The sequence below is a fragment of the Chanodichthys erythropterus genome, chromosome 20 (assembly GCF_024489055.1).
Source record: "Chanodichthys erythropterus isolate Z2021 chromosome 20, ASM2448905v1, whole genome shotgun sequence".
Taxonomy (NCBI): domain Eukaryota; kingdom Metazoa; phylum Chordata; class Actinopteri; order Cypriniformes; family Xenocyprididae; genus Chanodichthys; species Chanodichthys erythropterus.
Genome location: NC_090240.1, coordinates 26,804,783 through 26,830,612, shown reverse-complemented (window position 1 = coordinate 26,830,612; position 25,830 = coordinate 26,804,783). Strand labels below are relative to the sequence as shown.

The 25,830-nt window shown below is 37.2% G+C and overlaps 1 protein-coding gene across 3 annotated transcripts in view; it reads right to left on the bottom strand.

The window, feature by feature from the left end:
• atp2b3b (ATPase plasma membrane Ca2+ transporting 3b) overlaps positions 1-25,830 on the bottom strand; it is a 54,314-nt gene that overhangs the window by 1,010 nt on the left and 27,474 nt on the right. For 2 of the 3 annotated variants that reach the window (XM_067370433.1, XM_067370434.1), the window contains 10 exons: positions 24,805-25,046; positions 24,467-24,701; positions 24,208-24,387; positions 24,010-24,097; positions 20,784-20,890; positions 20,342-20,533; positions 18,775-18,988; positions 18,277-18,488; positions 15,700-15,807; positions 14,594-14,776 (listed from right to left, as the gene is read on the bottom strand). In XM_067370433.1, coding sequence (XP_067226534.1) covers positions 14,594-14,776; positions 15,700-15,807; positions 18,277-18,488; positions 18,775-18,988; positions 20,342-20,533; positions 20,784-20,890; positions 24,010-24,097; positions 24,208-24,387; positions 24,467-24,701; positions 24,805-25,046 — 1,761 coding nt within the window. Of the gene's footprint in view, positions 1-9,353; positions 9,508-14,593; positions 14,777-15,699; positions 15,808-18,276; positions 18,489-18,774; positions 18,989-20,341; positions 20,534-20,783; positions 20,891-24,009; positions 24,098-24,207; positions 24,388-24,466; positions 24,702-24,804; positions 25,047-25,830 lie in introns of all 3 variants that reach the window. The other variant, XM_067370435.1, reaches the window with a different exon arrangement.

Genomic DNA, 25,830 nt, shown 5'->3' with positions numbered 1-25,830 from the left:
AATGCACAAACACGCAATGATGATGAACAAACGACAAGGAACAGCAAAAGTTTGCTGTTAGTCACCAGCAGCACACCAGCTCCAGACAAACAATGACACTCAAAATTGTCCTGTTAAAGCTAAAATTACAACAGCATAATTTGGTTCTGTGAAACATAGCAAAACCAATGTTACTCACCTGGAGCAGAAACAACAGAAACTCAGCATCTGCTTTCAGGGCTTCCGCCAGTGCCGGAATGCTTTTCTAATATTAACGCGGGTCCTAAGGCTCTTGCCTGATCATAACCCTTTTCCAGTAATATTCCTCTGACCTTTTCTTTTTTGTAATGTCTCTCAGCCATCTCTCTTTCTACAGTCTTTCTTCAAATCTCCCTCTTGCTCACTCTCTCTCCTCCCCCATCATGAGTGTTTACACCCCCTACTGCTGATTGGCTACAAGTGTGGTGCTCAGTCCACTACACTTTTTCATCAGAAATAGCTTACTGCACCTTTAACAGTCCGTCTGGAATTAATGCCGTCGTGAAGCCAAACCCCCTCACGGGAATGAGCGCCTATCAGGATCAACTAAACGCTGGATTTTCAAAATTTTTGGAGACTGCTGAGCCATTGTCGCAGTAAATTTGCCCAACATTCTTGGAATAATGATGTATTGGTTGCACACTGGTCTGTTATTGTAGGGACAGTGACTTTACATTTCCACGCCTCTAAACATGACGCTGAACAAAACAAAATGTGTTAGTCAGATGTCCTCTTGGCCGGTCCTTGGCCAATGAAAGCTGCTATGGAGTCCAGATCTTCTGCCGTCAGTCTGAAGGTCTGGCTATGTGAGACTAGTGCATACCAGACATAGTATGCTTCAGTTTTGACTTTTGTCAGTTTTCAGTTGTTGAAATCTCAGGTTGGTTTGTTGTTGTTCCTTCTCCTCTATTTCTTTCAAGCCAGGCCAGCATTGCCACCTTGCGGACAAACTAATTAATACAAAAAAATGTGTGTTTAGAAAAATCCTGCTGCGCGTGTACAGTGTGTAGCATGCTATGCATACCCTAGTGTACGAGTAAAAACCTAAATGTACTTTGGCTGTACATGGCTGTTCAAAACAATATTTATTGAATTGTTGAATAAAAGCAATAACGTACTTGCAATCATGCTGTTCTGTGGTGGTCTGAATATTAGCGTTCTTGCTTGTATGATATTCTTAATTAGGTCGGGATTTATTACGCGGCACCTTGCACGCTACACAAAAACTTTATCACTAGTTTAACACTTCTTATACATTTCATCAATAACAGCAGCAGCAACAACAAAAACCCAACAATTTGTTTTTCCCCCTTTTGTCATCCACCAGTGCATGATGTCCCTGGCCACATCTCATGCCATTGGTTGAGCCAATGATACGCCACTCAAACAAACAGATTGCAATTCTGTTTTATGCATTTATGCTGTAGAAATTACACAAGGCACATTCCTGATTTAGATTCTAATACCTATAAACTAGGGCTTTACACTTAAGCTGCACAACCAGATCTTAAGAGTTTCTCAAAGAAAGACAGATGACAAAAAAACAAACAAAAAACAAATATAATACACAGGAAATGAACCCAAGCTGTCAGTTCACAGTTATCACTCAAAAATAAAGGCGATGGACATTCTCTTAAACTTACAACAGTAAACGGACCAGGCCTCAAACATAAAGATGTATGGAAGCAAAAAGTACCAAACATATGCCATGTGTGTATATTGACCTGTTAGTGGTGAAAACTGAAATAGTGATGAGGAGGGGAAGACAGAAAAGAGGATGTCTTGATACACACATAGACACACAGCCAAAGGAAGAAACAGTGCGTAAGAATCTGCAACAAAGTGGTAAGCAAAGGGGATGTGATGAATAGACAGATGGGGGTCCAGCTGGTGGGATGGAGGTAGGATGCACCCAGTGATGCTGTCTTTAGAGGAGCTTTGACTTCCTCCAAGCATTCAGGGGTGTGGTAACAATGAAGCAATGCCACTCTAGTAATGTGATTGTGATGTCATAACAGAAGCCATTGAGACAACATGCGTAATGAGGCTATCAGCCAATGATGTCAGTTAATGCCAATGAGTGAAAATAGGTCAGAAGCTGTGAAGATATACTGTAGCTGAGGTGTATTACTGTAAATATCAAATGATCTGTAAATCTCATCTATGGATTTATCTGTCTTCCTGATCAGTTTTATTCCAGTTTGTGTTCTACTGTCATGATTTACATATAGTGATAATGATAATAATAATAAATTTTATATAAAACATATGGGTGTTTCTTCAATTACAAGCATTTTTAAAAAATAAACTCCCTTAAAAGACACTTTTTACATTATCACTATTTTAATTTAACTATGTAGTTCAATTGCACTACTAACAATGTCCATGAATCATACATTCTTTCATTTTTTTTAAAAAAAAGAGGCATGAAAATTTCCACCACATCTTTTTAAATAACATTCTGTGGAGAAAATGGCATAAACATTTATTGGAATTTCTTTGGTTAACAAAATTACAGCTTGATTAGAAATAGCGCAAAATAATACTATTCTGCTCACAAACACATTATTAGTGTTCTTCTTTTTTTTTTTTTTTCCCAGGTGAAATTATGCCACAACTGAGGGACAGATGTATAAAACTTTTTATAACAACTGTTTTGGCAATAATAATTGAAATGTACTATGATTATTTCACTCCTTGCTTAGGTTAAAGTTTTAAAAATAATATTTTAAAGGGGTGGTTCATTATGATTTCGCTTTTTTAACTTTAGTTAGTGTGTAATGTTGCTGTTAGCGCATAAACAACATCTGCAAAGTGACTCTCTAGGCATTTTACAACAGTTCCCACACGAGCGATTTATAGATTATCATGACAGAATATGCTAATCAATGACTTTAAGATAGTTAACTCCACATCAGCTATATAAATTCATCAACTAACCATTCAAAAACGTCCTGTTGCATTCTACATGTTGTCACTTCTTCTTGAGTTTCTCCATCATTGTCCGACTTTGGTTTGAACATAAAAGGCTGAACAGTTTCTGATATTTTCAGTGAGTCTGCTTGAGGTAATCGGCGCTGCTAACACTATGTGCTAACATGAGCTCTTGAAACCCCGCCCTCTTAGGAGCAGCAGCTCATTTGCATTTAAAGGGACACACAAAAACGGAGAGTTTTTACTCTTCCCTCAAAAAGTGACAAATTTGTGTGGGGTATTTTGAGCTAAAACTTCACATTCACACTCTGGGGAAATCAGAGACTTATTTTACAAGTGTGTAAAAATGGCCAAAAACACCACCCCTTTAAGATGGAATCATAGTTTGAGAGACCTTTTTTCAGTGACCTATATTAAAAAATTTTTTTTTAAACCTGTTGGTTTTTAATTAAAAAGCACCTCGTATGACGTAAAAGTGCCCACAGTTGAAGAAACACCCACACATGAATAATCTGCAGATATAAGGTCGCTCTAGTAGGCTTATATGAGAAATTGCTTCACAGGTTCGGATTACATTGACTGCCAGAGGATAAGTGATAAAATTTCCAGAGACATCATCTAGATGGATGATGATGACTTCTCTGAGACTAGTCACTTCCTGGCACTGAGCCATTGATTACATGACACCAACTGGTGTGACAGAAGACCTTAACAAGCACTATCACACTGACAAGAACAGAGCAGGCACAATAAACAAGGTCGCAGCATCTCTGGTTTCTGCAAAAGTCACCTTATCAGCACAAATGGATCAGACCTTTGTACAGTATCATATAGGCCTGAAATTGAATTTTGTTTGCTATCTCGGTAAGGGCTGCTATTGTGGATTAGTGTTCAGATGACACATTCAGTTGTGGATGGTTAGAGAGGTGTGGAAAAGCACATTCAGTGAGAGAGATTTGAGAGTGCAAGCATCTTTTGGCATGCAGCAGAGCAGTTAAGTGCAGATGACAGACACAGAGAAGAATAGCTGAAGAGTGTTGATGAGATCTGCCTCAGTCTATATGCAGAGAAAAGAAGGAGCACGGGAACCAATCAGAAAGCAAAATGCTCATTCCAGTGCAGCTGTCTCGTTGCCGTGTTACAGGAACAGAAACAATGAAAGTTGAGGTCAAACTCAAAAACTTGAATGCATGATGGTAAGCAGTCAGGCTCATGCTGTAAGAGTAAATCAAAAGCAGCTGGAGCACATATACACACGCGTCTCTCATGTGTATATATATATATTCAGAAGGAAGGAGATTTGAGAGCGCAATCCTTTGCTGTGGCCACAGGCCGGAGCAGCCCATCCCAACCCCCATTTCAACACTCACCCAGCAAAGGAAAAGAAGCTAAAATGACCAAGAAAGAATTTACAAGAGACAAAACAAACAAACAAACAGGAAGGGACGGTCAAGCATTTGGTTAAGTGCTTATCTGTTTTTCCAAAGAGCCTGTTTGTTGAGAAAAAGTCATGCAAATCTGAATCGAAAAATTGTTTGTTTTCATTTTTGTTCTTTGAGTTTCTTTCTTTCTGTTTTTGCATGGATACAGGTAAACGTTCGAGTATATCGCCCACTTTTGGGAAATGTGTGTTTGTTTAAAATTGATTGAGTTTTTTTTTCTCTTTGCTCTGGATGTTAGCATGCCAGATTACTATCCACTGTCTCCCCCACGCTGTCCTTCAAAGAAAAAAGCTTGATGGAAAAACTTTATCATTAAAACCAAAAAACTAAATAAAAAAGACTTCTTTACTCAACAAATATTTCCCAAAGATGTCTGAAATGAAAGTAGAGCTACATAGAAAGACTTGAAGCAGACAAAGTGATAAGATGCAGGAGAGGAAGTAGTTAACGAAGCAGTGATGAAATAATGACTTCATGTTGAGTTTGAACAAATACATTCAGAGATGTTTATGCATAAAGATTGTGACACGTTAAAGTGCAATCACTGGACATGGCCCTGTTTTCATTACAGTGAATTGCTGTATTAAAGGGATAGTTCACCCAAAAATGGAAATTTTGTTTTACTTACCCTCATGTTGTTCCAAACCTGTATGAATTTCTTTGTTCTGCTGAACACAAAAGAACATAACCAAACAGTTGATGGACCCCATTGACTTACATAGTAAATTTCTTTTTTTGTTTTTGGAAGTAAATGGGGTCCATCAACTGTCTGCTTACCAACATTTTTCAAAATATATTCTTTTGTGTGTAGCAGAATGAAGAAACTCATACAGGTTTGGAACATCATGAGGGTAAGTAAATTATGACAAAATTTTCATTTTTGGGTGAACTATCCCTTTTAATGTGTTATCATTTATATTTAGAAGTGACTGCAAAGTGTTTTTAAGAGTCCATTTAGAAAAATGCAAATCCTACTACGAATATTGTTCTGTTGTATTTTATATTAATGCAATTAAATTCAAAATTGAAAAAAAAAAAAAGAAAATCCTCACATACAAACTACAAACAATGTGCTATTTTCAATTATATCAATATGTGACCCTGGTCCACAAAACCAGTCATAAAGGCCAATTTGAGATTTATACATAATTTTCCCATTGATGTATGATTTGTTAGGATAGGACAATATTGGCCGAGATACAACTATTTGAAAATCTAGAATCTGAGGGTGCAAAAAAAATCAAAATATTGAGAAAATCACCTTTAAAGTTGTCCAAATTAAGTCCTTATCCACTTGCAGAAATATATTTTTGATATATTTATGGTAGTAAATTTACAATATATCTTAATGGAACATGATCTTTAATATCCTAATGATTTTTGGCATAAAGGAAAAATTGACCATTTTGACCCATACAATGTATTGTTGGCTATTGCTACAAATATACCTGTGGCTCAGGGTCACATGTGTATTTTGCATTTGTATTCTTTTTTCTAATTTGATTAATGCATTAATGCTTTATCTCACATATTCTCATCTTGAATAATTTAATGGTAATCTTTATGCAATATTATGCATTTAGCAATGCACTGTTTAAAATTCTCTGGATAATCTGATGGAAGAATTCACACAGTGACACAGACTATGAATATGATTATTTTTATAAGATGGTAGTATCAAAGCTAGGAAAACTTTAATAAATTAAAGTAATTTGGATCGTACCATTTTGATAAAATATATTCCACTGACTCTCTTACTGATCTCTTACTGCGCATCTGTTTTAGGCAGTGAACCATTACCATACAAGGCAAATGAGTGAGGTAAACATGAATCTATCAGTGGCAGCACTGCACCTCTTCTGAACCTCTGGGTTACAATGTAAACCCATCCTACAAAACCTAAAATGAAAACAAACTTGATCCATAGATCTGTCAAATATTTTTAAACAAACATTTTTGTGTGTGTGAGAGAGACAGCTGTGAGGGGTGAAAAAAATGCATGTTTCTGGAGAGCTGTGATCAATGATTGATCTAAATAAAGTGTTTTCTTCTCTGAAGAGCTACATCCTTGGTATGAAATGATTTTTAAAGATATTTACTGATGATGTATATAAATATACATCATAAAGAATATCAACACACTAACATCAACTTAATGTTTTTGTAGTCTTATTTCTAACATGAGGATGACAGAATGATGTTAAAAAAGTTAATGTTTGGTCCACAAATCTCAGTCAAAGTCAAAGAAAATTAATGAGAGAACAACAAAGATTAAGAGATGTACAGAGCTGGAAAAAGACTAAAGTGAGTAGAGTGGCCCATTTCACCCACATGAGCACAGTACACACACACAGAGTGAAAAAATGTGATGACAAATGTACACACATGAAGCACGACACAGAGCAGTCAGCCGCAATGATATATGGTAGTCGTAATTTTAACATTTCTAGCCTGAAACAAAAAAATACCACAAAGATGGAGAAATAACTGGGAAGAAATCTATAATTATTGATAAAGAAGCACTAGTCCACTAATTCCAGAAAAAGAAAACATACTGCATACTTATATATTCTTAAAATCTCTATTAAAGTGCTATTAGAGGTTATTAAATAAGTATTTTCGATTCAAAACAAGTTGAAAAATCATTCAAATTATAATTATTGTTCTTTATATTCAATTATAATTCTCTCATCATTCATTCACCCTCATGTCGTTCCAAACCTGTATGACTTTATTTCTTCCGTGGAACACAAAGCTGATCCAAGTCCAAGCTCAAACTGCTCTTTTCCATTTGGACAAAATAGCGACTTTATTCAACTATATCTAGTAATGGGCGATTTCAAAACACTGTTTCATGAAGCTTCGAAGCCTTTCAAATCATTTGTTTCGAATCAGTGGTTCGGAGCGCGTATCAAACTGCCACGTCACGTGAACTATTGAAGTTTCAAAACACTTATGACGTAACGAAGTCTGATTCAAAACAAATGATTTGCAAAGCTTCATGAAGCAGTGTTTTGAAATCGCCCATCACTAGATATAGTTGAATAAAGTCCCTATTTTGTTATTTTTGGTGCACAAAAAGTATTCTAGTCACTTTATAATATTAAGGTTGAACCACTGTAGTCACATGAACTGTTTTAGTAACTTTCTGGACATTGAGAAAGGGAGTGTTACTGCTGGTGATGCAGGCCTCACTGAGCCATTGGATTTTATCAAAAATATCTTAATTTGTGTTCTGAAGGTCTTAAGGATGTGGAACGACATGAGGGTGAGTAATTAATGACAGAATTTTCATTTTTGGGTGAACTAATTACTTTTATATTGCTTTTAATGAAGCAGTTGGTCACCATCCACTCTCATTGTATGCAAGAGCAGTGTGAACATTCTTTAAAACATCTTATTTCGTGTTCCACAGACGAAAGAAAGTCATACAGGTTTGGAACAACGGGATAGTGAGTAAATATATTTTTGGGACAGAATTTTAATTTATGACTAAATTATTCTCACTCTATTGACAGCATCTATTTTTATAGACAGCATGACACAGATGCTATCAATAGAGCTGAACTTGTTTTGAACCCATGTTTTGATTCCTTTAAAGAATGATATCTAGACATATGGTGATGTACTACGTTTGATAGAAAAATGAAAGACTGTTTGTTAGTTTAGAAGAGTTTAGAAGATGCCTACAGAGGAGAGAACAGAAGACAGGTAAAAATAGATTTGAGCCATGAACCATGTGAACCATGAGAAAGATTGTGAGGATCTGTGGAAGGGAGATGCAGTCAGTAGCACAGAGACATTAGAGGATGCTTTCACACAGTCTCATGATGGAAAATAGAAGATGCATTATCTGGAAAAAAGTAATAGAGGGAGAGAGAATGGAAGAGAGAGAGAGAGAGAGAGAGACAGAGAGAAGTGTCAGAGGGAGAAGAACCTTATAGGGCTTATACTCGAAGGTTTACCCCTGTGTAGGCTCAAAAGCCATAGCAGTGCAGCACATTGACTACCTCTGCTTACTGTAAAACCTCATCTTTTTAGCAAACCACGCTTGACAACAGAAGCCTCTCGGAAAATAAATGAATGCCATGGACTCTCTGTATTCTCTCTGTGGATGTTTGGACTAATTTCAGGTTTAAATACAGGTTTAACAGCGGAACAATGATCAATGTCCTGAGATGTTTTATGGTTTAAATGAATTATTATTAGTATTACATGCAATCATATAATTTACATCAATCATCTATAGACATTATAACCAAGTCATTTGGTTAATTTGTCTGAAAAATACAAACAATGTGTCTCTGAAGTGCAATTTAAACAATATTGTCTCAACCAATAGCAAGGGATTGGGGGCGGGACTATCTGTTTGTCCAACCAATGTTTTATGTTCATGAAATTTCATCACTAATTTTAGCAATACCATTTGCTCAAAAAAAACCCAACAACAACCACTTTAGCTTTAAAAAACAAACCAAATTCAAAGAAAAAAGAAAGTGTTTTTTTGACATTCTGTTGCAGATTATGTGTTTAGTTTTGGACAGAGAGAAGACAGAGAACGGCTTATCGAGAAACAGGGATTTGAAAACAAAACCAACACCTTTCAGACAACAAAGAGGAACCCAACAGCAAGAGAAAAGGCCCGACACAGCAAGACAGCACACAGAAATCGAGAGAAGGAGAGGAGGGACTCGGGAAGGAGACACAAACGGCGGCCCATAGAGGATCAGTCAAAGCCAGACAGGCCATCTTGCAAAGAGCCACTCAATCACAGAGAAACGACTACAGAGAAGGTTTCAAATACAGAACAGAAGTACCACGGCACACACGGTGGGGTGTTGCATGTGCTGCTGTGTGTGAGGAGAAATGCCTGGTGCATGTGTGAGTGTGTTTGTAAGAGATCATGTTTTGTGAGTGTATTTGAGTGTCTGACACAGGTAGGGAAAGCAGGGAACTCACTCCCGGGAGCGGCGCTTGCATTGGCAGTGGAGAGAACTACATGAGTGGGGGTAGAAATATTGGTTACGTCATGGAGCTGGCTGAGCACTGAGGATCGACGTCTCACTGCACCCTGAAACGAACCACTTCTCTTGAACGTACTCACTACCTCCATCTGCAGGAGAGAGAGAGAACCACATCATATACACACTTCAGAGTAAGAAAGAGAGAGAAAGAGGAGCAGAGCGAGAAGAAAATATGCTTGTGATTATACTTCACCCAGTAGGAGAAAAAGCTAAGTTGGCATTGTGTACTACGGTGTACAACTTTCAACAAAAGGGATAGTTCATCCAAAAATGAAAGTTCTTACATTATTTACTCCCCCTTGTGTCATTCAAGCCCATATGAGGTTATTTTTTTTGCTGTGGAACATATAAATTGATTTTTTTTTTTCAGTCGGTTCCTCACACAAAGCTGCTGAATGACTACTTGGAATTGAACTGTATGGACTGCTGTTATGCTGCTTTTATGGTGGTTTTGTCCTTTTTTTTAGCTGTAAAGATGTGGTCACCTTGAACTGACATCATTATTCTTGACAAAAAGTCACACATGGAACAACATGAGGATGAGTAAATGATGACAGAATTTTCATTTTTGGGTGAACTATCCCTTTTAAAACCTGCAACCATGATCAAGATGAAATCAAAGTCAGGATGAAATCAAAATTGACCCAAATTACTTTCTTAGTACATAGTCTTGATCTTATTAAGATTATGCATATCATTACAAAGAAAAAAAGTCTTTATGATCTTAATGAAATTGCTCTGCCACTAAAACAACTTTTTGCTGACCACCAAGAACTGTCACATTAAAGGGTAAATTCACCCCAAAATGAAATTTCTGTCATTAATTACTCACCCTCATGTCGTTCCACACCCCTTCGTTCATCTTCAGAACACAAATTAAGATATTTTTGATGAAATCCGAGGGTTTCTGAACCACACATAGGCAGCAACGTCATTGCAGCTTTTGAGGTCCAGAAAGGTATTAAAGACATTGTTAAAGTAGTCCATGTGACTACAGTGGTTCAACCTTAATGTTACGAAGCGACAAGAATACTTCTGTGTGCAAAAACTTTTTCCCTGACAGTCTTCTATGCTGTTGACGCAGTGAATGCAGTGCAGCACTTCAGTGTTTACGTACGAACGCCGGCTCAGTACTGCCCGACGCTGTACATGTAAGCAGCACGACGCATGCTTGTGATGCTGACACAGGAGCCGGCCAATAATGAGTCGGCATGCTGACGTAGAACGCAGAAGTGCTGAACTGCGTTCACTGTGTCAACAGCGTAGGAGAATAACAGAATAGAGAAGAAATGGTTAAATGTTGTTATTTTTATTTAATTTTTACACACACAAAGTATTCTCTTCGCTTCATAACATTAAGGTTGAACCTCTGTAGTCACATGGACTATTTTTACGATGTCTTTAGTACCTTTCTGGACCTCAAAAGGTACAATGACGTTGCTTGCCTATGTGTGGTTCAGAAGCCCAAAGATATCATCAAAAATATCTTAATTTGTGTACCAAAGATGAACAAAGGTCTTACGGGTTTGGAACGACATGAGGGTGAGTAATTAATGACAGAATTTTCATTTTTGGGTAAACTAACCCTCCACAATTCAATAATTTCCCATAAAAAAACAAAAATATTGAACATATCTTTCACTCAAGAATAAGTAAATTGGTTGCAAATGTTCGCTTTAAAGAAACACACACCCTTAATTTGTCAGTTAATTTATCAGGATTCTGTTCCCTAATGTATTTTTCCCCCCACACATATCAAGGCCGGATGTCATTGCGGTATTCTTTTGTTTCTAAATGGCTCCTTTAAATGATCAAATAGACAGCACAAGATAAGTTCTCCACATATCATTTTGCAATAAAAGCTAACAACAAATGCATACCTCTGCAACCACGCCACCTGAAATGTTTCACTTCTCTAAAACTCACTGAATCAATTTTACATGCACGTTAAACCAGGCCGAACCAAAATGGGAAATGCCGTAAGAATATGCAATCATCTTGCATAAGACCTCATTGATAATTAATCTGCAAATACCCTGTGTCAAAAACACAACACTAAGATATGGAGGTGCTCTGCTCAGTGGAGCCACGCTGGATGAAAGCCGTGATTAGATTAGGCTGACTGATGATATGAGGCCAGCCGCTATAATGTGTGTCGTGTTTTGCCTACTCAGTGTCGAGCAGTGAGGGAATCGATGGAAACCTTGTAAGGAGCTTTACAAGCACTTCAGCAATCTATACCGGGCACTCCAAATTTTAAAGAAATATCTTTATAATGCTCTACCATCCCATCAAGTCAGCTCACTGATGGTGCATATTAGCAAGAACATGGCCAAAAACAGTGAGTGCTAGACTGTGCTGAGCATAAGTGTTTGCGCATCCATGTGCATGTGCTTTGAGAGTGTTCTATTATAAAAGCTATTTCTTTGAAGTTACAGTGCTATAAACCAACAGGCATCACAGCACACTTCTTCTACGTCTGATAAAGTTCAATGTCATGCATTTCCCTACTAGCGTAGTTCTGCTCAGGAAAAAAAAAAGCCACAAAACAGATCCTTCTACAAAATTAATGAATAGAGTCGGACTAGAGAAGTACGATTAGCATTAATACAAATTTCACTCAAGGAAATTCATTCAGCATTGGCCTAAAATCAAACTACTTCAAATATTTGTAAAAAAAAAAAAAAAAAAAAAAAAAACTAAAAAAACCTGTGATCCGAGGTTCCGTGAAGATTGAAAATTGTAGAGAAAGAGATAGTGAAAAGGAATGGATAGAGAAACAAGAGAGTATAATAAACATTTGGTTAATTGTAGATAACCATAGATCAGATCAAGAGTTTTCAGGAGAGCCCTTGAAATGAACAAAACATAGAGGCAAGATGTACAAATATACTAGACACATGACTATGTTCAAGTAACAATAAGTATTTCTAATCTATTCTTCTCACTAAAGTCACCGTATATTGTAACTAAGGTGGACGCATTTATCATAATAATATTACAAGACTTGATGTGTAAGACAGGGATGCGCTATAAATCAGGTTTTTTTATTGTATCGCTAGATACACTACTGTTAGAAATCAGTAAGAAATTACTTTAATTCAGCAAAGATGCATTTGATTGATCAAAAGTGAAAATACATACATTTATAATGTTACAGAAGGCTTCTTTTTCAAATAAATGCTGTTCTTTTGAGCTGTTCTTTCTATTCATCAAAGAATCCTGAAAAAAATACTTTGACACAGAGCAGCACAACAGTTTTCAATAATATGAAATGTTTCTTGAGCACCAAATCAGCTGAAAATTCAGTTTTTTTTATTTCACAGAAATAAATTACATTTTAATGTATATTAAAATAGAAAACAGTTATTTTAAATTTTAATAATATCTGACAATATAAATATTCTAGAAAATTATTTAGAAAATATTCTATATTATCTAGAAAAGCATGATCTACTTCACTCTAAACAGTTTGGTTTTAGGCCTAAGCACTCCACAGAAATGGCAAACAGAATTTATTAAGGGAGCTTTAGATAATGTGGTAGGTGCAGTGTTTTTAGACCTTAAAAAGGCATTTGATACTGTGAATCATGAAATTCTCTTAAATAAATTAAATTTGTTTAGCTTCTCTCAGCAGGCAATAAATTGGTTTAGATCATATTTAGAATCTTGCGATCAGTGTGTTAAAATAAATAATTCAAGATCAGCTTTACGAAACAATGAGATGGGTCTCCCTTAAGGGTCAATTTTGGGTCCACTGTTGTTTTCCTTATATGTCAATGATTTACCAAATTGTTGTAAGGAATCTAAATGTCACCTATAAGCAGATGACACAGTCATTTATGTATCAGCACAGAATCCACGCTTAGCGGCCAATATATTAACAAATGAAATGACTGTTGTGTCACAGTGGCTGCAAAACAACTGTTTGACCTTGAATTGTTCAAAAACTGTCTCAATGCGTTTTTCAATTAGGAGGAAGGAAATGAATTATTTTATAATTAAGATCAATCAAAAGGCAATAGAGGTAGTTAACAATTTTAAATATTTAGGTGTTATTTTAGATTCTCATTTGAAATTTGATGCGCACGTGAAGAGACTGTGTAGAACAATCAGAACAAACCTGAATTGTTTTTATATGATTAGACCACATATATCTCTTTTTTTTTTATATATCTCTAAAAGCAGCTACATTATACATGCATGCAATGGTCTTCTCACATTTATCTTATTGTGCGATTGTCTGGAGTTTTTTTTAGTTTTTTTTGTGTAAATATTGTTAACTGTTGTTAAAAAAGCCTAACCAGGGACTGAGGCTGCAAATAAGCCTTTGGCTAGAAGCCTGTATGTGGAGCACCGTTTGCTTGAAATTGTAGCAATGTTATACTGCATTGTCCCTGTTAAAAAAAAATAGAAAAAAAGGACTGTTTTTACAGTATCTTTGATCAAATAAATGCAGCCTTGCTGAGCATAAAGGACCCTTAAAAACATTTACCATTTAAAAACGCAGATTTCATACTGTACATTATAATGTTGTGATGCCTAAATTCATGTTTAGCATTTAAAACAACTGATTTTAGGTTTAATAACATAACATGAAACTAATTATCAGCTTATCATTTTAGCAAGATCTTTAAAATTGGTGCATCCCTAGTGTCAAACATTGTTCAGATCCTCATCAAATCTATCAAGCTCTATAAAGTCTGCGGAGCAACATTCTCAAGTCCCATGCAGCGCGTCAGGATGCGACTGATTCTATGCTGTGACTCTGAGGCAAATGAGTTACATGAAATAAATTAGGACTTTAGAGGACTCAAGTTACACAATAGAGTGACAAAACAGAGCTCTGAGCACGGGAGGGGGAAATGTTATAGATTCTTGTTGGGGGAAATCTATACTCATTTAGTGAAGGGTCCCAACAGTGGGCGGCAGAGACAAAGATAGAGTAGCGAGGGAGAGAAGGAAAGAAAAAAGGAGAAGGCAAGGATGAGCTAATGTTGGTGACTCAGAGAGGGTCTAGAGGGAGAAGGGGACGAAACAAAAGGAAAAGCAAAAGAGCATTCTTTGAGGAGACTAGTTCTACTGTCTGTGGAAACCATCTTACGCGACTAGTGCTCTAACTAGTTCTACCACAGGGATTAATTGACCAGAGGTAAGGGGTCTCGTGCACAGCACCTGAGTCTGGATACGGTTAAGGCCTCTAAACCAGAGGATCTGCCCCCTGCGTAGCTCTCTCTCAGCATGGTCAATCTCCTCCTCGTCCTCGGCCAGCTCGTCCTCCGTCATCTCGTCTGTGCCCGGCCCATGGCCCGCTTCCTTCAGACACTTCAGGTGACTAGTGGGTACTGTGGCGATCACCTGAGATGAAGAGAAGAATTAGTTTAAGAGGATAGGAATGACCGATATGTCTCTGGCCATTGATCGATATACAGTAAATAAAATATGCCCATAATAAGAATCTGTGGCCCATAATATCTGCTAGGTAATAGGGATATTTTATGAGAACCATTCTATTAAAAATCGCTTTAACGGTTTTGTCTATTTTGGCTACACCAATTCATGAGACATTCGGGTGCATAAAATCAAGCATACATCCTTGGACAAATATTTGCAGTAAGATGAGAACTAGAGAGCACATCCACCAATAAAATGCTGTATTGAGTCTGGTGTGGAAGAACTTGAACCCAACTGAACACCCATGGGATGAATTTGGGATGAGCCAGACCTCATTACCCAACATCAGTGCCTGACCTCACTGATGCTCTTGTGTCTTGATGGGAGCAAATTCACACAGCTGTGTTCCAACATCTAGTAGAAAAAAGCCTTCCCTGAAGCTGTTATAGCAATAAAAGGAGGACTAACTCCAAATTAATGTCCACTGGTTTGAAATTAAACGCATATGGCATGTGAGTGTAGAGTTTGGGTGTGCACATACTTTTGGCCATGTGGTATACTGTATAATACAATATAATAAGAGCAAATAAGATGTTCACAAAATAATGAAGATTTATTCAAAACAACGTTTTCTTAAAGTTCACTAAATACATTTGGGAACACATTAGGATAACCAATCGTGTTTATCGGACAGTCTGGCACGGTAATCATCTGATGCAATAATCTTAAAATAGCCAAATATTATTCGATTAATCAGGTTCTTTTTTTGGAGGAAAAAAGTCATATCTGTGAGAATTTTGAAGAATCTTAAAAATATTCGACACCTTCAGTCACACCATCTTTCATAGTCATTCTCCTTATTTGTTTTTTGTCTCTTACTCTCCTACCTGACCCCACAGCAGCTCTCCAACTCCCACGAAGAGGCACCACAGCCATTGCTCCATATTGAGAGGGGCACAACTGAAGGGCTTGCCCCCAAACTGCACAATCACAATCTGCACACAGATCAACAGCAAACAAGCAAACACCATCAACACTCGGCACAGAAATTTAGGCGCCTAACACATCAGACACCCACTCATGTTACCTTTCATACAATGTCATGGACAGTCCCAGATGGAATTTGTTAAATGGATTTAAGAGGTTACAAACAAATTAAGTGCAAAATTCGCCCCACAGCCAAAAAGTTCAGACTTCGTGGATTCAGTTCAGACTTCAGGAAAATCATGGATGGATCTGATTGTGATAAACAACAATGCTATCTATATGTTACCTATAACACTATGCTAAGGTTAAGGTTAGGGTTTAGGTTTTAAAAAAAACACATTTAAGTGAGTCATACACTGTTATTCATAGCTGCAAGCATCAAATTAGTCGAAATACGCTACAAACAATTACAGTTAAAATAGGCATAATCCTCAGTTAATTTTGTAAGATTTATTCTTAAAACAAGAAAAAAAAACTATTTTCCAAAGGGGGTAAGAAAAATACATTACATAATAGTTTATAAATATAAACTAAATAATAGTAGAATTAAATTGCCCATATTATGCTGTTTTTAAAAGAAACACTCCACTTTTTTTGAAAATAGGCTAATTTTCCAACTTCCCTAGAGTTAAACAGTTGAGTTTTACCGTTTTCGAATCCATTCAGCCGATCTCCGGTTCTGGCGGTACCACTTTTATCATAGCTTAGCATAGTTCATTGAATCTGATTAGACCGTTAGCATCTCGCTCAAAAAAAATGACCAAAGAGTTTCAATATTTTTCCTATTTAAAACTTGACTCTTCTGTAGTTACGTTGTGTACTAAGACCGACGGAAAATGAAAAGTTGCGATTTTCTAGGCCGATACGGCTAGCAACTATACTCTCATTCCGGCGTAATAATCAAGGTACTTTGCTGCCGTACCATGGGTGGAGCAGGCACAATAATATTACGCAGCGCCTCTCACAAAAACAGATTCGAAAACGGTAAAACTCAACTGTTTAACTCTAGGGGAGTTGGAAAATTAGCCTATTTTCAAAAAAAGTGGAGTGTTCTTTTAAGGTTCCTAATTTTGTTTTGAAGGTCTCTTACAATAGGTTTACATGCATCCAAGGTCAAAAACACTTTCATTTTCTCATAAAATACATTGTATCATCACCTGTTTTCTCACAGTTTCTGAAACGGCTTGATCAAGGATCCAGTCTCACTAAACCCCTCCTTTCTGTGAGCCTACTCTGTTCTGATTGGTCAGATGGCCTAGTCAGTTGTAATGGTCTAACTCTTACAGTGTGTGTCAAAAAAAAAAAAAAAAAGGACGTTGAAGGGCGGTTGATTATGATTTTACTTTTTTAACTTTAGTGTGTAATGTTGCATAAACAACTTCTGCAAAGTTATGCAGCTACAAGAGATGTTTTCTTTTACAGAAATCTCTCTTTAAGGACTACAACAAATGGCTGGTAGGGACTACAACAAGCTTCTTTCAGGCTTGGTGACATCACTTGTCCTTAAATTTACATAAACCCTGCCCCTGAGAACAAGCAACAAAGGGGGTGAGGCAATCTTGGGCTACTTTAGAGAAGAGGAAGAGTTGTTGTAGTAGAATGTTGTTGCCATGCCGTCATTTTACGCCGACTGCTTCACAAACGAGGGTCAATTCATTTCTGGATTTGCATAAAAGATTAACATGACAGCACATGCTAGTTGAGGAGTTGAATCAACTCAAATCAACCATTCAGAAATGTCCAGTTGCATTCTAAAAGTTGTAACTTCGGAGTCTCTCCATCTGTGTCTGATTCCAGTTTGAACAATGTAAGGCTGAACACCATTTTGGCTACGTGAGAGACTCTCCAGCTTGGTTGTTGTTGAGTATCCAATGATTGAGCTGTTAAAGCTCCGCCCTCTTCTGGAAAGCAGCTCATTTGCATTTAAAGGGACACACACAAAAACGGCGTGTTTTTGCTCACACCCAAATAGGGGCAAATTTGACAAGCTAAATTAAATGATCTGTGGGGTATTTTGAGCTGAAACTTCACATATACATTCTGGGGACACAAGAGACTTATATTACATCTTCTAAAAGGGGAATAATAGGTCCCCTTTAACATATCTGAATTTCAGCTTTTTGAAACTTTGCAGACCTTTTACATTCACAAACAGCTACATTACACACAACATGAAAGGTGATATCTGAAAAAGCATAATAGGGGCACTTTAATTAATTTAATTTAATTAATTCAAGATATATTCTCTGAAAACTGGTCCTAAAATCTTATGCAATTTTCCACTTCAAATAAATTAATCTGGTTTAAAAGATATTTAGTTTTATTTTAAGGGCAAACAAAACAAAAATACTGATTAAGAAAAGCAGAGTATTTAATAAACTAACATACAAGTGGTGAGAGATATGCAGAACTTTGTTAATGACAGAAATCTGGAGGCCCTTCTCATGGAGCACAGCACAAACTACAGTAGCTCTGACCTGCACTCCAAATGTTCCCAGAACAATGCTGCAGAAGATAGGGTTCCCGAAGATGCCATCGAACACATTCCTTTCACCGTGAATCTTGCGAGCATTGATCTCGTTGAAGAGCTGCATCAGGACAAAGGTATTGAAGATGATGGTGTAGTGTTCAGATGGGGGGGAGTGTAAAGGTGCATTACGGCCGCTGTCGATGTTGAAGATTTTCTCTCCTTGGTAGGATAAAAGAGGTGAAGTCATACAAAATTAAACTGTTCTTAACATAGGTGCACTCAGTATGTACTCATTGTTTTCCCCTAGATCACTCACTCATGCTTTTATTGCTCTTTTATTTGTAATTTGTTTTGAAAAAATGCATCTGCTAAATGAATAAAAGGCTATAATGACTATAAAGTCTGAGCTGTAAGCTGCTACTCAATCAGTAAAGTTTCATACTAATTATACATCATATCAATAATGCAAAACAACACATATTGATCCTTGAACTCTCTGTCCTACCGACAAACAGCAGGGTGAAGATGATGACGAGCTGATAGACTCCATGACCTAGGATGTTCTTCATCATTGTGAGTGAGATGAGGGGGTTGTTGCGGCCGTAAGGTTTCCTAAGCAGCAGAGCTTCGGTCGGCGGCTCAGTAGCAAGAGCCAAAGAGGCAAATGTGTCCATGATCAGATTGACCCACAACATTTGTACAGCTTTTAATGGAGAGTCCTACACACAAACACACAGAGATTACAGATGAAGGTACTGAACTACCCTTTAAGCCAGTGAAGTATATGCAGTACCACCAGTCTCCAGCAGGGGGCTCAGTGCCTGGTTTAATTGCAACTTCCTTTTGCTAAGAGCTTGAGAGGTGCAATGCAGTCAGTTCCCCTAACCTGCATGACACAGAGCTATCAGCGATCTAGAGTGGCTGTTTCACATTTACTGCAACACTATGGGCTAAGACAAATGACACTGATCTGAGGAGTAGATTTGGAGGGAACGCAATGTTTAAATTGAGTGAATTGCCCTTGCCCTGCCTGATCATTTGTTTTAAACCAACACTGAACAACAATATTGCAGTACTTATTATAAATGATTTATCTGTGCACATCGTCATTTTTTTCCCTCATAATCTTTAATCAAAATAACTCCCCCTCCCTCTTGCAGTAACATCTCTTCTCTGTTAACGTGTTTACTGGCACAAGAGCGCGACGACCTGTCACTCACATGAGATTGACAAATAGCAAACCACAACAATCCAACGATGTGCAAAATCTCGCTCTACATTTGTTCTTCTTTGAGAAGTCATTTTACTTAGATGCACGTCACAGACTTTATTCAACAACAACTTCTCTTCTGTTTCGTTTTCATATGTTGTTTTCATCCAGTGCAGTGCTACGTCAGAACGCCGAATCATTATTGTCCAGCTCCTGCGTCAGCATTACACACATGTGCGTGCTGCTCACGTGATCAGGTTTGGACAATACTGAACCGGCATGCAAACGTAAACACGGAAGCCTTCACTGTGCTTACTGCGTCAGCTGCGTAAGGATAATGACAGGGAAGAGAAGAGATTGTTGAATATTTTGTTTTTGCGCACAAAAAGTATTCTCATCGCTTCATAAAATCAGTCACATCGACTGTTTTAACAATGTCTTTAGTACCTTTCCAGACCTTGAAAGTGTTGATTATATTGCTGTCTACGGATGAGTCATATCATATACCTCTCAGATTTTATCAAAAATATTTTAATTTGTGTTCTGAAGATGAACGAAGGTCTTACAGGTTTGGAACGACATGAGGGTGAATAATTAATGACAGAATTTTCATTTTTGGGTGAACTAACCCTTTAAGCTCAATCGACAGCACTTGTGTCATAACGTTGCTTACCACAAAAAATAATTTCCACTTGGTATATTAATACTGAAGTAAAAACTAATTAAAACTATATAGAAATATAAAAAAACTAATAAAAATGACTGAAAATGTGAAAAATAAAAGCTAATTCAAAATATGCACAAATACTATATTAGCATATTAATAATACTAAAATAACACTGGTGAACGTATGTGTGTTACCTGTGTAATGCAGGCCCCAGTGAAAGCTACGATGACGGCCACTACATTGACAGTAAGCTGAAACTGCAGGAACTTGGAGATGCTGTCGTACACATTTCTCCCCCACATGACAGCTTTCACAATGCTGGAGAAGTTATCATCGGTCAGGATGATGTCAGAGGCTTCTTTAGCTACATCAGTACCTGCTATACCCTAGAAACCGCAAAAAAGATGAAGAGCAAGAGATACATGCGTCCAAATCAGTTTCATTGGAGAACATGGGTTTTTATTCACCAGAGATCTTCCTATGTTATCATACACCCTTGTTGGATGAACAGGATATAAGTGGAGCTTTAATAAACCAATTGTCATGTCTCGTCATTACTCATCTCTTAACAACCTCTTGGATGGAAGGACGAATACATGAATAGATTAGAGGGAAGTGTTCCTCAGATGTGCTTACCATCGCAAAGCCCACATCTGCCTTCTTGAGAGCCGGTCCGTCATTGGTCCCGTCACCAGTTACGGCCACCACCTGTCTCTGCTCCAACACAGTGCTGTCAATGATGCCTACACAATGGCATCATCACCCAGCAAACAATTACCAGCTAGCACACAACCTTGACCAATCACTGAATACAACTACTGTCAGCACAGAACATGAATTCATCTGTCTGATACATTTTAATTGACTGTACGTGTGGCCTACTGAGCGTAAAATTTACATTGTAAATAAATACACTACAGCACCAGTCAACAGTTTGGACACATATGACTGAATGTACACTACCGGTCAAAAGTTTTGGCGTTTTGAAATTAATACTTTTATTCAGCAAGAATGCAAGATTTCTATTTCAAATAAATGCTGTTCTATTAAAGTTTGAAAAAAAAAAAAAATCACAAATTCCAGAAAAATATTATTCAGCACAACTGTTTTCAACATTTATATTAATAAGAAATGCTTCCTAAGCAGTAAATCAGCATATCAGAATGAATTCTAAAGGATCATGTGACACTGAAGACTGGAGTAATGATGCCTTCACAGGAATAAATTACATTTTACAATATATTGCAATAAAAAAGTTATTTTAAATTGTAATATTATTTCACAATATTACTGTGTTTACTGCATTTTTATCAAATTCAGCCTTGGTGAGCATAAAACACTTCTTTCAAAAACATTCTTACAAAAAAAATCTTTTGAATGGTAGAAGTGTGTTTCTCATGGTCTTAAAATCTTTTCATCTAGATGTCTGCTTGATTTAAAGTGTGAAGAGCTATTTCAATGGGTTGCAACCTTGAAAAAAAAGTCAAAAATTGCAATGTGATTAAAAATGAATTAAAAAATATTTAATAAAAGCAGAATAAAAAATTATTTAAAATAAAAGTATATGATAATATAACATAATTAATATAATATAGTATAATATAATATAATATAATATAATATAATATAATATAATATAATATAATATAATATAATATAATATAATATAATATAATATAATATATTTCACCACCTTGGAATTATAAGGTTATATCTGCATTCTAAGCAGCTTTGAGATGTTGAGCTTCAAAGTTATTGTATTCCATACTCCTTTGTAGATAGAACATTTTTATTTCTAAAAAAAAGTCCCAAAATGTAAAGTACACAGTTCAGTTTTTATCACGGTTTTAGGGTCACGGTTTCGGTACGGTTCGGTATGTGCTATGTTCAGGGAAACTGTTCTGGGAAACTGTCAATTAAAAATAAAGAAAATAAGAACAAATAATCAAACTACAAGCAACAACAGGTTTTTCAGGTATCAGTAGTTTTCAGGTACAGAAAATAATCAAACATGAAATAACACTACATATTATCATCACAGTATAAATTCAGTAAAGATTAAACATTATTGAAGCTACAAAAGCTATTCAGTCAAGAGCAGTGAGTGATTTCTTTGTCATTTGTTGTTTGATTAACATTAAAAATACAGACAGCAGGAATATTAGGCTTCATTCCCTTTAAAGGTGCCATCGAATGGAAAAATGAATTTACCTTGGCATAGATGAATAACAAGAGTGCAGTACATGGAAATGACATACAGTGAATCTCAAACACCATTGCTTCCTCCTTCTTATGTAAATCTTATTTGTTTAGAAGACCTCCGAAGAACAGGGGAATCTCAACATAACACCATTATGGGATCATTAATATGAACGCCCCCAATATTTGCATATGCCAGCCCATGTTCAAGGCATTAGACAAGGGCAGCCAGTATTAACGTCTGGATCTGTGCACAGCTGAATCATCAGACTAGGTAAGCAAGCAAGGACAACAGCGAAAAATGGCAGATGGAGCGATAATAACTGATATGATCCATGATAACATGATATTTTTAGTGATATTTGTAAATTGTCTTTCTAAATGTTTCGTTAGCATGTTGCTAATATACTGTTAAATGTGGTTAAAGTTACCATCATTTAATACTGTATTCACGGAGACAAGAGAGCCGTCGCTATTTTCATTTTTAAACACTTGCAGTCTGTATAATTCATAAACACAACTTCATTCTTTATAAATCTCTCCAACAGTGTAGCATTAGCCGTTAGCCACGGAGCACAGCCTCAAATTCATTCAGAATCAAATGTAAACATCCATTTGTAATGTAATATAACCATTTGAGGGTTATATTAGCTGTGTGAACTTTGTAAATGCACTGTATTATAGTCGAGAGCTCGGGGGGCAGGGAGCATGAGATTTAAAGGGGCCGCGCGCTGAATCGGTGCATAGTTAATGATGCCCCAAAATAGGCAGTTAAAAAAATTAATTTAAAAAAATCTATGGTGTATTTTGAGCTGAAACTTCACAGACACATTCAGGGGACACCTTAGACTTATATTACATCTTGTGAGAGAACATTCTAAGCCACCTTTAAGAAATAATGAACGATTCAGTACATATACTGTTACACATGTGTTGTCTTTTTTAAACATTTTTATATGTTCACTTAAGACATAACCGACTATGTTTGCTAGGACACTCTCCAAAATGGGCATGTTGACATAATTTTTGTGTGAATTTGTCCATTCAAGCGCAAGGCTTGAAAGATAATTCAGTATTTGCACGCTTCGGATGAGCGCACACACAAATCTTCTCACAGAGCTCGAGTTCTCTTTCGCGACTTGCTCATGAAAGTTTAAATTAGCAATGCTTAAATGCGTTTAGTTTAAACACAGATAACAAGGTGTGCTGTTCATGTCTCACATGCACTCGCGTGCTATCAACACTTCAACACTTGGGTGATGACAGTGTTAATGACTGCTCTTATTCGAGCATATATGGCTCTCGCAGTGAACCAAGTTTACAAAGAGTGATTGTTTTGTCCATGCTTTTTGATCATCGCTGTTGTAACGTATTGGGAAGCCAGAATGCCTATTCATCGACTGAAACATACATTAGCTGAACTCTGTCTGTCTGTTTTAGACGTTGCTATTTTCAAACTATATAATAGATGCGTCGACAATTTTGAGATGAACCGCGGTGCAAGTATGTCCTTCATATTGGTGGCATATCTGTGGCATGTACGCCGATGCAGATATATCTGCGACAGGTTCATATCGGCCGATAAAATCAGTCAGGCTCTACTGTACATGTACAGTAAGATTCAAGTAAGTCAGGATGGCAGTAGATGGAAAGAGCATCTCACCTTTTACTAGAGTGTGTTTGTCCGTGGGGGAGGAACGCGCCAGGACTCTGAGCTTGGGCCAGATCTTATCAATCCTCTCCTGCTCAATCTATAACACCCACACACACACATGCACATACACAGAGCATGGACATCCATGATTCAGTTTAGTTTATATTGGTTTCTTGCTGATAGGTCTGAGATTCAATTTTCACAAACCTCTCCTTTCTCATTCCTGATTCTGCGGTTGAATTCTTTACCCTCCAGGCACAGAAAGTCATCCCCAGGCTGAATGATGCCACATTTGGCAGCAATGGCTCGTGCTGTGTTGATGTTGTCGCCGGTGACCATGCGCACAGTGATGCCTGCTCTCTGACACTTCAGAATGGCATCAGGGACCTGTGGAGGAGCAGACAAAGTCTTAAAAAGAGAAAATGCACTTTGAGGATACAGAATACATAATCTTTACTGTACATACCTCAGGCCGAACGGGATCCTCAATTCCGACAACAGCGACGCAGGTCAGATCGGTGACAATTTCAGCTTCATTTTCCCAGTCAGGCTCGGGGTCGCAGGGAAGATCACGGTAACCGATGCAGATGGTTCGCAGTCCTTCACACGCCATGGGCTCGATCACTTTCTTCACCATCTCATCTCGGTCCCGTGGCTTGAAGTTTCGTACTTCACCATTGGCACCAAGTATGGAGGAACACCTGAGGTAGAAGAGACAGCAGTGAGATCAAAAAGAGGTCTACAATGACAAACAATAAAAAAAGGTAAAATTTTAAGGCCTAGATCTTGTCATGCTTTACTCACTTTTTCAGAACTATCTCAGAGGCTCCTTTGCTATAGAGTCGGAAGTTTCCATCCGGCATCTGCACCACAGTGCTCATGGACTTGCGTACAGAGTTGAAAGTGTAGACTTTGTAGATCTTCTCCTCTGGGATCTGCTCTCTCACAGGGGCATAGTCTCTCTTCAAGTCCAGCAGGAAGCCCAGCAGACCACACTCTGTCTTATTACCAACCTGCTTGGGCAGACCCCCTTCTACATCCGGAGGCTGAAAGAGAATTGAAATGAAGCAAGGGACATGGAGAAGAGAAAATGAAAAGACTTGAAATGGAAAAGTTTCTATTTATATTTGAAAACTGGGTGCAACAGTGAATTCTTTATAGGGTAATGGTGCTTTCCTGCTGAAAAAACATCTTACACGAGCCTAAGCTTGCAGGCTGGTCTCCCAGCCTGTACTGTAAAAAAATGTTTTTAATCTTAACGGTAAAATACAGTAAAAATGCTATGGTAAACAAGAATGATTTACAGTAGGGGTGTGACGAGACAGGTATCTCACGAGATGAGACGAGACTCGAGACTGAGTTCACGAGACGAGACGAGACAAGATTTTTACACACTATTTTTAAGAAATCCTCAATGGTGAAATCATGACTAGAAAAATATTCTGCAGGTGTATTTGAAATGTTTTAACTAATCATCTCGTAATGAATGTCATTTCAGTTCTACTTTCTGAGTGTGAATTATCATATGCAGTAAAAGACAACAATACTCAAGTACTGTAAAAGGTTTTGCTACGAACTCAACTGACTAATGTTAACAAATGAAACCTTACTGTTTGTGCTTAATAAGATTAAGAGAAAACTGTTATTCGTTTTCATGTCAGTCATGCAAATAAGACCACATTTTTCTATGATACAGAGCTGAGAGATACAACTACACTACCCAGCCTAAAATAGCTTTCATATTGAGATATATCTGTATTCATCAGGGAGCCGCTTTCAAAATGCGGGGTATTGAGATCACGTTTGAATGTGCGCTTATGTTTACTTTCA